Source organism: Aethalodelphis obliquidens, unplaced genomic scaffold (genome assembly GCF_003676395.1).
Source record: "Aethalodelphis obliquidens isolate GAN/ISIS:26980383/991018 unplaced genomic scaffold, ASM367639v1 scaffold12, whole genome shotgun sequence".
NCBI lineage: Eukaryota > Metazoa > Chordata > Mammalia > Artiodactyla > Delphinidae > Aethalodelphis > Aethalodelphis obliquidens.
The window spans coordinates 33,415,725-33,429,943 of NW_020837956.1; the positions used below are offsets into that span (position 1 = coordinate 33,415,725).

Genomic DNA, 14,219 nt, shown 5'->3' on the forward strand with positions numbered 1-14,219 from the left:
GTATGCTAACACATATATATGGAATCTAAAAAAAAAAGGTTATGAAGAACCTCGGGGCATGACAGGAATAAAGACACAGATGTAGAGAATGGATTTGAGGACATGGGGTGGGGGGAAGGGTAAGCTGGGACGAAGTGAGAGAGTGGCATGGACTAATATATACTACCAAATGTAAAATAGATAGCTAGTGGGAAGCAGCGCATAGCACAGGGAGATCAGCTCAGTGGTTTGTGACCACCTAGAGGGGAGGGACAGGGAGGATGGGAGGGAGACGCAAGAGGGAGGGGATATGGGGATATATGTACATGTATAGCTGATTCACTTTGTTCTACAGCCGAAACTAACGCACCCTTGTAAAGCCATTATACTCCAATAAAGATGTTATAAAAAAAAAAGAAAGAAAGAGCATTTATTCCTGATTCCTGATATAATTTGGTTTAAGAGGCTTCACACAATGCTCACCAGACTCTTTTTTTCTGGCTTTTCCTTACATTACAACACGCATAGGTAATCTACATTTTACTATTAATGAGATTTAGTAAATAGCCAAGGTGTTCAAAATTAGTTACTTGGAACACAAAAAATATCGAAAGCTGGCTTGCAAATGTCTAGCTTTTCAGAATTACCAGCTCTGCAGAGGCTACATCAGATAATCAGCTAAAGAAAATTCCGAAAGTTTTCCATTCTTTATTCCAATTTCTTTTAAGGATTGTTTAAAATCAAAATGACTTTATCAGAGCTTTGCCCTCTGACATCTTTTGTTCTCAATAGATTTATGGTCTTTATAACATTAACTCTTTGTTACTCATATTGTCTGGGAACATTTAGCCAACAATTATTTGCTCTGCACCTTTTTTCTTAGCATTTAGAAGTCTTTAATGTTTACCTAGTAAACTTTACTTATTGTCTCTTTTTATTTTCTTCCCCCAGCTTTTAAACCAAAGAAATTCTCTGCATATAAACTTCCATGTGCTTGCTTTTTTTTCTCAGTTGTTTATTATTTGTTTGTTTTTTCTTTTTATGTTTAACCCTTTAAACCATATAAATGTGTTTTAGCACATGTTGTTATGTGAGTCTACATTTATTTATGTTCCCAAAGACCAGTCACTCTATTATTAGCATTTATTGAATATTTTTATTTACTTATTGATCAAATTTGTTTACTTTATGCTGAATTATTATTAAACTACAGACTGTTTCAGAGTTAGCCATGCCTCTGCTTATAGTGATTATTTTTTTATATCAGTATCCTATTATTTTAATTATCAGAGCTATTAACATATTTTAGTATTTTTTAGAACTGTCCTCCCTCCTTAGGTTTCTTTTTCCAAATTTTATTTTCTATTTTTAACTATTCAGTAAACTCTTTATGAAGGGATGAAAAGAGGAATGGATAAAGCACAGCAGTAAAAAAATCAAGCCATGTAATGATACTTTCACCTACGAGGTAGCAGTAGTGCAGGAGTGGGCCAACCTTCCCTGAAACCATTGGACAGTAACCCAAAGGCAACAGAGCATCTATGTCAATCACTTTATGACTGCAACTCTTGCAGATGAAGCCTGAGACTGCCGTATATAATTAAAGACTTGCTCATAAACCATATAAGCCGGAGTCAAGATATACAATGATACAATTACAAAGGAAAAACCATATCTCAAGGCCCACTTTGCTTAGTTCCATAAGACACTGACTTGTACAGTAACTTGTATGCCTTTGTTAATATTGAAACCGAGAAGGACCCTGTGGGGTTCCTGGGCATGAAAGCCTTTTTGTCCCCCATTTCTTGTAGGCAAGACTCCAGCCTCCCTTGACCTTCCTTGGGTTCCAAAGGGCAGATTCGAACAGTTGCTAATCCAGGGAGGAGCAGTCAAGAAACTACCTGAGACAAGATTAAAGGGACCAGAGAAACTCATCAAGATTAGGAGACTGACCATTAGATGAGATTAAAGGATTGCAAACCCTGCTCACACCTGATTCTTATCAGCAGCCCCACACTTGAACTCTTGCTATAAAACCTCTCATCGAATCCTCCCAGGTTGGGACACATAGTTTTTGAGGGCAGGAGCCTGCTGCATCCCTCTTTGCCTGGCAAAGCAATAAAGCTATTCTTTTCTACCTCACCCAGAACTCTGCCTCTGAGATTTGATTTGGCATCCGTGCAGAGAGGCTGAGCTTTTGGCCTTAATATGAATCTGCTGAAGTAATGGAAAATGTCAGATAAAATTGCTAAGCAAACAAATTCCAGCTAATGGCAACTTTTTCACAAGATAAATATGTCTATCATCTAATCATTAAAGAAACTACAAAACACATTGTCATAAAAAACAATCACAGGAACTTGTTCCTGGGAACCATTTGACTTGCAGAGTGTATGGAGGAAATAGACATTTCTTTGCAAGTTTCAACACTTAAATAAGGTTTTCTTATTGAATTTGGAGTAATGTTTCTCAATTTTAAAAAATGTGAAATTCTCAAGAACTATAACAATTTAGGTATTTGAATTAAAGTTATAACTGTCACCAGGGCATAATGTGTAAATAAAAAGAGCAGATGTAAGTCACTATTAAAAGAGCACACACAAATTGCAAAGACGACATTTTCTTGAAGCAAAAATCCTTTGTGATCTGGCTCTGTGATTCCAATTCCATTCATTTGCAGCAGAGTAATGGGAAACGCTGGATATTTCTCCCTCATACAGAAACTGAGTTTACATTATGTGTTTCATTAGTCCTACAGCGTACCCACTAAAATTAACAACGAATCATGTAATTTTCAAAGGTTTTTAATTATTGAAAAAACACAAACTCATAAATGTATACACACAAGAATCTAGTGAGTAAAACACAGAAAATACTTAGAATTGAGTGACCTGGGTGTGAGTTACAGTTTCCTGTTTTTTTAATCTGTAAAATCTTGGGCAAGGAATTTAAATTTACAGAATCAAGTTTCTCCATCTCTAAAAAGTGATAATAGCAATGATCATTTAGCATGACACCACTGGAGTTTCTGAGCATTAAATGATCCCCAAAAGGGTGTTTGGTAAAGTGTAAGCACTATATTAAAATAAGCTTTTATTAGAAACATCACAACAATAATTACTATATCTATTAAAAAGTGATTTCCTTAAATTAGATTCATTTATATTGAGAGGTATATTTTTCAATTCTATTTATTTTCCTTTCTCATGTATATAATTTATTTTCTCAACTTTTTTTGAATGATCTAAAACTTACAATAAATTTGAAAGAATAGGACAATGAATACTCATGTACCCTTCACCAATATTGTTAGATTCACGAATTGTTAACATTTTCCCACATATTCTTCATCTATCCCTCTCTACCTGCATGGGGGTTTGTATTCATTTATAAATTTGTGAAAGTAAGTTGTAGATATTTTTCCATTTCTCCCCTAAATGTATCTCCAAGGAACAAAGGTATTTTCTTACATAACCAAAATACTATAATCACAACCAGATGTCTAACATTGATACAATGATATTCAATAGGCAATTTATATTCAAATGTTTCTATCTAGAGTCTAATATTATAAAGGATTATAAATGACCCTTTGGTATTTCTTTAGTTTCTTTTAATCTAGAATACCCCTCTCTTTTTTTTTCTTTCACATCACTGACATTTTTTAAAGAGACAAGCCATGTGTGTTGTGTCCACATGTAGACTTGTCTGATGTTCCATTGTTTAGATTTTAAGCATTTTCAGCAAGGATGCTTCCCAAAGTATTTCATCACAAGGAACACAATGGCATTTTGCCCATTATTAGTAATATGTAGTTTTATCCCTCAGTTAATTCAGTATCAACCAGATCTCTTCATTGTAAAAGAAGCTTTCTCTCATCATAATTAATAATTTGGCGGGGGGCAATTATTTGAGATTGTGTGACTATTCTTTTCCCCAACATACATTCAGTAGTGTAAGTTTATTTGATTTTGGTTTTTATTTGTAGTATGCGCATGCAAACATGTAAATTCAATACTTGGATTTCTGATAACTCAAAATTATTTTGATATTTTAAATTATCCCATGAAAATTTACTGTGAATTAATGAAAGGTCCAAAATGCTTAAATAATTTGAAAGTGCTTTTTTTTTTTAACGTCTTTATTGGAGTACAATTGCTTTACAATGGTGTGTTAGTTTCTGCTTTATAACAAAGTGAATCAGTTATACATATACATATGTCCCCATATCTCTTCCCTCTTGCGTCTCCGTCCCTCCCACCCTCCCTATCCCACCCCTCTAGGTGGTCACAAAGCACCGAGCTGTGCCATGCGGCTGCTTCCCACTAGCTATCTATTTTACGTTTGGTAGTGTATATACGTCCATGCCACTCTCTCATTTTGTCCCAGCTTACCCTTCCCCCTCACCATATCCTCAAGTCCATGCTCTAGTAGGTCTGTGTCTTTATTCCTGCCTTACCCCTATGTTCTTCATGACCTTTTTTTTTTCCTTAGATTCCATATATATGTGTTAGCATAGGTATTTGTTTTTCTCTTTCTGACTTACTTCACTTTCTATGAAAGACTCTAGGTCCATCCACCTCACTACAAATAACTCAATTTCATTTCTTTTTATGGCTGAGTAATATTCCATTGTATATATGTGCCACATCTTCTTTATCCATTCATCCGATGATGGACACTTAGGTTGCTTCCATGTCCTGGCTATTGTAATTAGAGCTGCAATGAACATTTTGGTACATGACTCTTTTTGAATTATGGTTTTCTCAGGGCATATGCCCAGTAGTGGGATTGCTGGGTCGTATGGTAGTTCTATTTGTAGTTTTTTAAGGAACCTCCATACTGTTCTCCATAGTGGCTGCATCAATTTACATCCCCATCAACAGTGCAAGAAGGTTCCCTTTTCTCCACACCCTCTCCAGCATTTATTGTTTCTAGATTTTTTGATGATGGCTATTGTGACTGGTGTGAGATGATATCTCATTGTAGTTTTGATTTGCATTTCTCTAATCATTAATGATGTTGAGCATTCTTTCATGTGTTTGTTGGCAATCCGTATATCTTCTTTGGAGAAATGTCTATTTAGGTCTTCTGCCCATTTTTGGATTGGGTTGTTTGTTTCTTTGATACTGAGCTGCGTGAGCTGCTTGTAAATTTTGGAGATTAATCCTTTGTCAGTTGCTTCATTTGCAAATATTTTCTCCCATTCTGAGGGTTGTCTTTTCGTCTTCTTTATGGTTTCCTTTGCTGTGCAAAAGCTTTGAAGTTTCATTAGGTCCCATTTGTTTATTTTTGTTTTTATTTCCGTTTCTCTAGGAGGTGGGTCACAAAGGATCTTGCTGTGATTTATGTCATGGAGTGTTCTGCCTATGTTTTCCTCTAAGAGCTTGATAGTTTCTGGCCTTACATTTAGATCTTTAATCCATTTTGAGTTTATTTTTGTCTATGGTGTTAGGGAGTGATCTAATCTCATTCTTTTACATGTAGCTGGCCAGTTTTCCCAGCACCACTTATTGAAGAGGCTGTCTTTTCTCCACTGTATATTCTTGCCTCCTTTATCAAACATAAGGTGACCATATGTGCATGGGTTTATCTCTGGGCTTTCTATTCTGTTCCATTGATCCATATTTCTGTTTTTGTGCCAGTACCATACTGTCTTGATTAATACAGCTTTGTAGTATACTCTGAAGTCAGGGAGTCTGATTCCTCCAGCTCCATTTTTCGTTCTCAAGATTGCTTTGGCTATTCAGGGTCTTTTGCGTTTCCATACAAATTGTGAAATTTTTTGTTCTAGTTTTGTGAAAAATGCCAGTGGTAGTTTGATAGGGATTGCATTGAATCTATAGATTGCTTTGGGCAGTAGAGTCATTTTCACAATGTTGATTCTTCCAATCCAAGAACATGGTATATCTCTCCATCTATTTGTATCATATTTAATTTCTTTCATCAGTGTCTTATAATTTTCTGCATACAGGTCTTTTTTTAAAAAATATTTATTTATTTATTTGGCCGTGCCGGGTCTTAGTTGTGGCAACGTGGGATCTTCATTGCGGCATGAGGGATCTTTAGTTGAGGCATGCAGGATCTAGTTCTCTGACCAGGGATTGAACCTGGACACCCTGCATTGGGAGCATGGAGTCTCAACCACTGCACCACCAGGGAAGTCCCTGAAAGTGCTTTTAAATGTTTTATGAATATATACTCCTTTTTAAATGAAAAAAATAATGACTTGAGGACCTCCATTATGACCTGGTGCACACAGGGGCATGGAGGCCAGGTTGGAAACAGATATAGTTCATTTCTGTATCACTGGAAATGAGGAGAAATCCAAAAATATGTCTTTGTTTTCACTTACTGAATATTAAAGAAAAGGTTACCTAGTGAATGACCTTAACTTCCAAAAATATCAAATATTTTAAATAATCCTTGGAGGCTTTGCAATCATTTTAGATAACTCAGATTGACCACCTAAGCAAGAAGTATTGAAAGGTATGCAAATGAATCTACGTGTACCCATAAGAGGTAGCAGTCTACTGCAGCTGTTTCTGAAAATTCTCTCAGCTGAGTATCTATGGAATTATTATGTTTAAAACCTTTGCTCCTAAGCATTCATGTAGGCTGACTTTTCAATTTCAAGGGATTTCAGAACAGTTCCCTGCAATTTATCATGTGAAAAGAATTAACAAGAAAGAAAATGGAAGCACATTCACATTTGCCAAGACATTTCCCTTCAGAAGGAGAAAAAGCTCCTGAATGAATAATATAAGAAAGATGGTTTCGGTGCTTCAAAAACAGAAAAATTACTTAAAGTTCCCGTTAGTAAAGCCAGCCTTCCCTTTCCTATAGAATATGAATAAGAACCCGGTACACAGTTGAAACCTGCTGTATTCCAGCCCATTATCACACCGGTTCAGGTTGCTAAGGGCTCACTGCAGTGTCCCACCCCGTATAGAAACCATCTTGATAAGATGTTAGAACACGTCTCAGTACTGAAGGCAAATCCAAATTAAGTTGATCCTCTATTTTCGCAAAGCAGAATAAAATGAAAATAAGGTTTTAGGCCAATATGAATATACAGACTTTTACAGGTTTATAACACATAATGAACTAACTTAGTTACACATATTTTAAACTGTCTATGTTGTTGTCCAGAGCTAATGTTTGGTTCCCTTATCTCAACTCAGTCGCTTGGTCCTCTAATCTAGTTTCACGCCTTTAATCTTCCAATGGCTCCCAATTTGACCAGAAATTTTCCCCAATGTCCAGATTCAGATATCTAATATCTGAATTCAATGGGTTACAAGGAGACTGGTTTTTGCAGCTTCAGAGACAGCTGCAAACTCCTCCAGGACCATTCAGATTACAAACATGGGTGGCAGATGGAACGTGAGTTTGATGAGGATCACTAATGGTGTCTATGAGGACGAAAACTATGAAGTGGGAAGTGATGAGGAGGAAATACCATTCAAGTGTTTCATCTGTCGACAGACCTTCCAAAACCCGGTTGTCACCAAGGGCAGGCATTATTTCTGCGAGAGCTGTGCACTGCAGCATTTCCGCCCCACCCGGGGCTGCTATGTCTGTGACCAGCAGACCAATGGCGTCTTCAATCCAGCGAAAGAATTGACTGCTAAACTGGAGAAGCATAGACCTGCAGAAGAGGGTGGTGCTTCCGATTTCCCAGAAGACCCCCATAAGGGTCCAATTCCTATTACTTAATTTTCCCATTATTCTCAAATCTCAAGATAAATGTTTTGTTGTTTTGGAAATCTTAAAAAGAAAAAGTCCAGATATCTAATTTTTATTCAACATCTCCAGTTGGGTATCTAACGGATAGCTCAGAGGTGCCACCAGAAAGAGTCTCTGCCCCTCCCAGGGGTTCTCGTTTGCTAAAGCTGGCAACTCTAGCCCTCTTCTCCCTTGCAGCCTTCCACAGCTCAGGTGATGACTGGTAAGGAAGTAAGCAGAGACAAAAGGGTTCTTGAAAGACAAAGAAGGGTCATAAATGGAGCCCTCGGAAGATAGTTTTTTCTGGGAATGTTAAATTCTAACCTCCAATAGCAAAGAACTTTTACAGTCATTAGAGTGTATTTGAAAAGATTTATATCAAGACTTAACTGCACCGGAAATTCAGAAGTGAATCAAAGAGATCCAGGACAGTAGAAACACACCAGAGGTAGAATACCTCCATATGCTAATTACTGAACCCTGAACAATCAGAGTCAGAGGGATCTCAGCAATTAGTAAGTAATACCCATAGTAGTAGTCCTCTAGAATGCAGCAGAATAAGACAATACAATAGATAACGTGGGCCAGAATCAAAGATAATCCAAAGAATGTGGCAAAAGTATAAGAAACACTGCTCTATTCACTGTTATTAATGTAGAAAAGTGGAATAAAAATTTTAAACTGGAACTACATTTCCGTTGATTCTCATATATGTACTAATTTGTCATATGCATTTCTGCTTAAATTAGTGCTTTGAAACACGTATGTTATTGTTCTGTGATATGAGTCTAGCTCCTTTCACTTAATACATTTTTTTTTTTTAATGAACAAAGATCTCCCATTTAACAGAATTTGCTTTTAGGTTATCCAAATAACATCACATGGTTTCTTCTATAAGAAACATACAATCATGATTACAAAACCATTAAAGGTATTCTATACAAAATAGAACATGGACCAATCTCATATACAAACATAAAGGGTGCTATTAATTATTTCTAGTTGTTCCATAAGTTCCCAAATGGAAGAGTCCCTCCTTGTATTGATAAGAAGAGATATATGCCCAAGGTTATAGCATGTGAACAGTGAACAAGCACAGTCAGGATTAAATAGATACTCAGATAAGCAACTCCCTTGAGTCTATTCAACAGTTCATGTCATCGCCAGTGTTAAACATTGGGCTTCGGAACGAAGAAATTTGATTTATCCAAACTATAATTCTTGAGAACTACTGAATTTTTATTAAAAAAAAATTGTAGAGGGGAAAAAGGATTAAAAAGCAAACAAGTCAATCTTAGGCTTCATTTCTGTTTTATATCCTGCCATAGCCTAAGGTTAAAAAGCACTCCTTTTAATCATGAAAAAGATATTCATCACAAGTTAGCCTGAAATAAATCACTCCCCATAGGAAAATCAACATAAACATGGATGGCTCTGCAACAAAAGTCAGAAAAAAAGAGAGAGAAATGGAAACATTTTGTCTTACCTGTGAACTTCCCCAGTTTAATGAAATCTCCAATCAGAGCCTTCTCCAAAGTCAATGTCTGCAAACATCTGAAGAACAAAACAATTAAATTTGATATTCTCAAATAGATCTTCTAAATGATGTAACTGGCATAATATTGCAATGTCATATAATTTGCAAGCAACATTTGAATTTGGTAAGGAAGCCAAAGCATGTACTAAACTCACTGAAATTTCTTTCCTTCAGCCTAACAATTTTTGTCAGTTTCTGAAACAGACCCACAGATAACATAAACATTTTGACAGAAAATTGGTGGTGGTGACTATGGCATAAAACTATCTGAGGACAAATGTACTGTGACTTGGAACATAAGATAAAATTTTCTTTGCATAGAGGCAAAATGAAGTGATGACAGAGTTCACAAAACCTATTCTCCTCTTGAAATTGCATTCTGATTTTTCCTTTCATTGGGCATCTTTCAAAAATAAACACTCAACACTCCAAGCAATTCCATTGACATTGGTTTGCAAGTAATCACCATTCCAGAATTTGCTTTATACTCTTTCTACCTGTAAGAGTATTAAAAAGGCATTCCTGCTTTACTGTGTTTTATTAAGAAGTTTGATCTAGGGGAAAAATTTGGGTAGCCCAAACTCTATCATGCCCATCCTCCCTGCTTCTACATGTGCTGTTCTCCCTTTCCTGTCAAATACATATTTCCAATTGGTAATACCAAGCACAGTGTCAGGGGTGAGTAGAAAATTTGGGGTTAGAGTTTATTCTTTCTAAATACTTGGTTCCTGAGTACTGCCTCTCATGTATATATTTAACCTTTTTTCCCTTAGAATTTCTCTTTAGACCTTCCTTTTTTTTAATTTAATTTTTATTTTATATTGGGGTATAGTTGATTTACAATGTTGTGTTAGTTTCAGGTGTACAGCAAAGTGATTCAGTTAAACGTATACATATATCCATTCTTTTTCAGATTCTTTTCCCATATAGGTTGTTACAGAATACTGAGTATGGTTCCCTGTGCTGTATGGTAGGTCCTTGTTGATTATCTGTTTTATATATAGAAGTCTGTATATGTTTGTCCCCAATTCATAATTTATCCCTCCTCTACACGTTTCCCCTTTGGTAACCATAAGTTTGTTTTCAAATCTGTGAGTCTGTTTCTGTTTCGTAAATAAGTTTATTTGTATCATCTTTTTAGATTCCACATATAAATGATATCATATGATATTTGTCTTTCTATCTTCCTCTGTCTGACTTACTTTACTTAGTATGATAATCTCTGGGTCCATCTATGTTGCTACAAATGGCATTATTTTGTTCTTTTTTATGGCTGAGTAATATTCCATTGTATATATGTACCACATCTTCTTCATCCATTCCTCTGTTGATGGACATTTAGGTTGCTTCCATGTCTTGGCTGTTATAAATAGTGCTGCAGTGAACACTAGGATGCACGTATATTTTCAAATTATGGTTTTCTCCAGATATATCCCCAGGAGTGGGATTGCTCGATCATATGGTAGCTCTGTTTTCAGTTCTTCAAGGAACCTCTATACTGTCTCCCTAGTGGTTGTACCACCCATCTATGTTTTAATAAAACTGAAGTACAGTAGTCCCCTGCATCTGCAGGGAATATGTTCCAAGACCTCCAGTTGATGCCTGAAACCATGGAGAGTACCACACCCTGTATTTGCTGTTTTTTCCTACACATACATATCTGTGATGAAGTTTAATTTATAAATTAGGCACACTAAGAGATTAACAACAATAACTAATAATAAAATGTAACAATTATAACAATATACTGTAATAAAAGTTAGGCAAATTTGGTCTATTTCTCTCTCTCAAAATGCCCTATTGTACAAATGTAATGCCTTTTCCATCTTAACAAAGCACTTAGCATGCACCATAGCCGTAACTTTTGCATTTTGAGATGCAACAGCAAAACTAGCAAGAATTTCTCTTTTCTTCTTCACAAGTTCATGGAGAGAAGATTTGTTCTTAGATCTTATCAACTTTAGCATATAATTTTTTTCTTTCCTTATTAAGTCAAAAGCTTTCACATCTTCACTTAAAGAAAACGTGTTATGGATTCTCTTTGGCATGTTTGAATTGCCAGCATTACTACACTTGCACATTGAGGTCATTATTAAGTAAAACAAGGGTTACTTGAACACAAGTACTGTGATATCATGACAGTCAATCTGGTAACTGAGAAGGCTACCAAGTAACTAATGGGCAGAATACAATGGACAAAGGGCTAATTCACATTCCAGGCAGGACAGAGTAGGACAGCACCAGGTTTTATCATGCTACCCAGAAGACCTACAATTTCAAACTTAAGAGTTGTTAATTACTGAAAACTTCTGTTTAACATTTCTGGACCAGAGTTTACTGTGGGTAACTGAAACTGTGGAAAGTGAAACTGTGGATCAGGGAGGGCTACTGTAACCCCAATTTTCAAACCATCACCTGTGTTTGCCTCCCTTTGTGCTTCTTCTTAATCTATCTATCATCCTTCAAGTGTCCTTACTCAGACTTTTTCTAAGTTCACATTTGCTATATTTTCCAAAGTCCAACTCAATTATTAGCTCACTTGCAAAGCTTTTCCTGACTGCCAACTAGAAACAGTTTGATCTTCCTTTAAGTTCTCAAAATAATCCATGAACCACTCAAGTTATATAATACAGTCTACTTTGTATTCAATTAATTTGCTGCAACTCTTCTCTCTCTTACTGGATGATAGCAAGTTGGTCACAAAATTGCTGCCATGTGTTCTAAATCCATCCCTTGTTCTCCCCAAGGCCTAGACCTAACTGAACACTCCATACATGGAATATGATATTAGCAATTCTTTGTTTAAAAATGAGCATTTATATTCTTCACCAAATAAAATGTAAGACTTAGAAAATTCAATATTGACTGGACTCCAATTCATAAATTAAATTAAAATACCAATGAATATTTTCATTAAAGAAAGCAAGAGGATCACATTGGTGGCCAACACCATCCCCCAGTAAACCTGCAGAAATTGCAGCTCAATCACAACAGGAGGGTGCACACAGCCCACCCAGTGAACGACCCTAGAGCACCTGGTTCTGGTGACCAGAGAGGGTTGTACCACTGGGCCCCACAGGGTACTTTGTACATAGGTAACTCTTTTAAGACCGGAAGATGTGGCTGATATGCATAATAGGTAGAAACAAAAAGAGAGTTAGGCAAAATGAAGAGACAATGGAATACCTTCCAAACAAAAGAACAGGACAAAAGTTCAGAAAAAGAACTAAACAGAATGGAAATAAGCAATTTACCATATAAAGAGTTCAAAGAAATAGTCATAAAGATGACTGCAATCAGGAGAAAATGGATGAAACTCACTGAGAACTTCAAAAAAGAGATCAAAAATATAAAAAAGAACCAATCAGAACTGAAGACTACAATAACTGAAAGGAAAACATACTAGAGGGAATCACAGCATATTAGAGGATGCAGAAGGATAGATCAGCAATCTGGAAGATAGAGTAGAGGAAGAAGAGAAATATGAACAAAAAAAAGAAAAGAGAATTTAAATAAAACACCTGGACACAAAGGAAATAGAAACACAATGATCCATAATCTATGGGAGACAGCTAAAGTTCTTAAAAGAGTACAGTTTATAGGGGAAAAAGTCTACCTCAGGAAATAAGAAATGTCTCAAATAAAGAATAAAACCTTACATCCAAAGGAAGTGGGAAAAGAACAAGAAAAACCAAAATTAGTAAAAGAAAATAAATAATAAACATCAGAGCAGAGACAAAAAAGAGTAAAGATCAACAAAACTCAGAGCTGACTCATTGTCAGCTGACACCACAGAAACACAAGGGATCATAAGAGATTACTATGGACAATTATATGCCAATAAAATGGACAACATGGAAGAAATGAACAAATTCCTAGAAATGTACAATCTCCCAAGCCTGAATCAGAAGAAATAGAAATATGAACAGACTAATTACCAATAATAAAATTGATTCAGTAATAAAAAATTCCCAACAAACAAAAGTTCAGGACTGGATGACTTCATAGGTAACTTCTATAAAACATTTAGAGAAGAGTTAACACCTATCCTTCTCAAACTATTCCAAAAAATTGCAGAGGAAGGAACATTTTTGAACTAACTTTGAGGGCAGCTTCACCCTGATACCAAAACCAGATAAAAGTACCCCCGAAATAAAATTACAGGCCAATATCACTGACATACATAGATGCAAAAAATGCTCAACAAACTATTATCAAAGGATCATACACCATGATCAAGTGGAGTTTATCCCAGGGATGCAAAGATGATCCAATATCCACAAATCAATCAACATGGTACACCACATTAACAAAATGTTAATAAAAATTATTCACTTTTGTTGTAGAACAAAAAAATCATATGATCATCTCAACAGATGTAGAAAAAGCTTTTGACAAATTTCAACATCGATTTATGATAAAAACTCAACAAATTGGGTATAGAGGGAACATACCTCAACAAATAAAGGCCATATATGACAAGCTCACAGTTAACATTGTACTCAATGGTGAAAAAGAGAAAACATTTTTTTCTAAGATCAGGACAAGGATATCCACTTTTAGCGCTTTTATTCAACATAATATTGGAAGTCCTAGTCACAGCTGTCAGACAAAAATATAGGAATTCAAATTGAAAAGGAAGAAGTAAAGCTGTCACTGTTTGCAGATGATGTGATATTATATATAGAAAATCCTAAGATACCACCAAAGAAACTATTAAAACAAATAAATGAATTCAGTAAAGTTGCAGGATACAAGATTAATATACAAAAATCTGTTGCATTCCTATACACTAACAATAAACTATCAGAAAGAGAAATTAAGTAAATAATGCCATTTACAATTGCATCAAAAAAAAAATAAAACACCTAGGAATAAACCTAACCCAGGAGGTAAAAGACCTTTACTCAAAATAATATGAGACATTAATGAATGATACTGAAGATGACACTAACAATTGGAAAGATATACCACC

The 14,219-nt window shown here is 35.6% G+C and overlaps 1 protein-coding gene across 1 annotated transcript; it reads left to right on the plus strand.

The window, feature by feature from the left end:
- The first annotated feature begins 7,277 nt into the window (after positions 1 to 7,277).
- Positions 7,278 to 7,748, plus strand: LOC113624153 (E3 ubiquitin-protein ligase RNF113A-like). The gene has a single exon (XM_027113904.1). The coding sequence runs from the start codon at positions 7,348 to 7,350 to the stop codon at positions 7,696 to 7,698; it is 351 nt and encodes a 116-aa protein (XP_026969705.1). The 5' UTR covers positions 7,278 to 7,347; the 3' UTR covers positions 7,699 to 7,748.
- Positions 7,749 to 14,219: the final 6,471 nt, after the last annotated feature.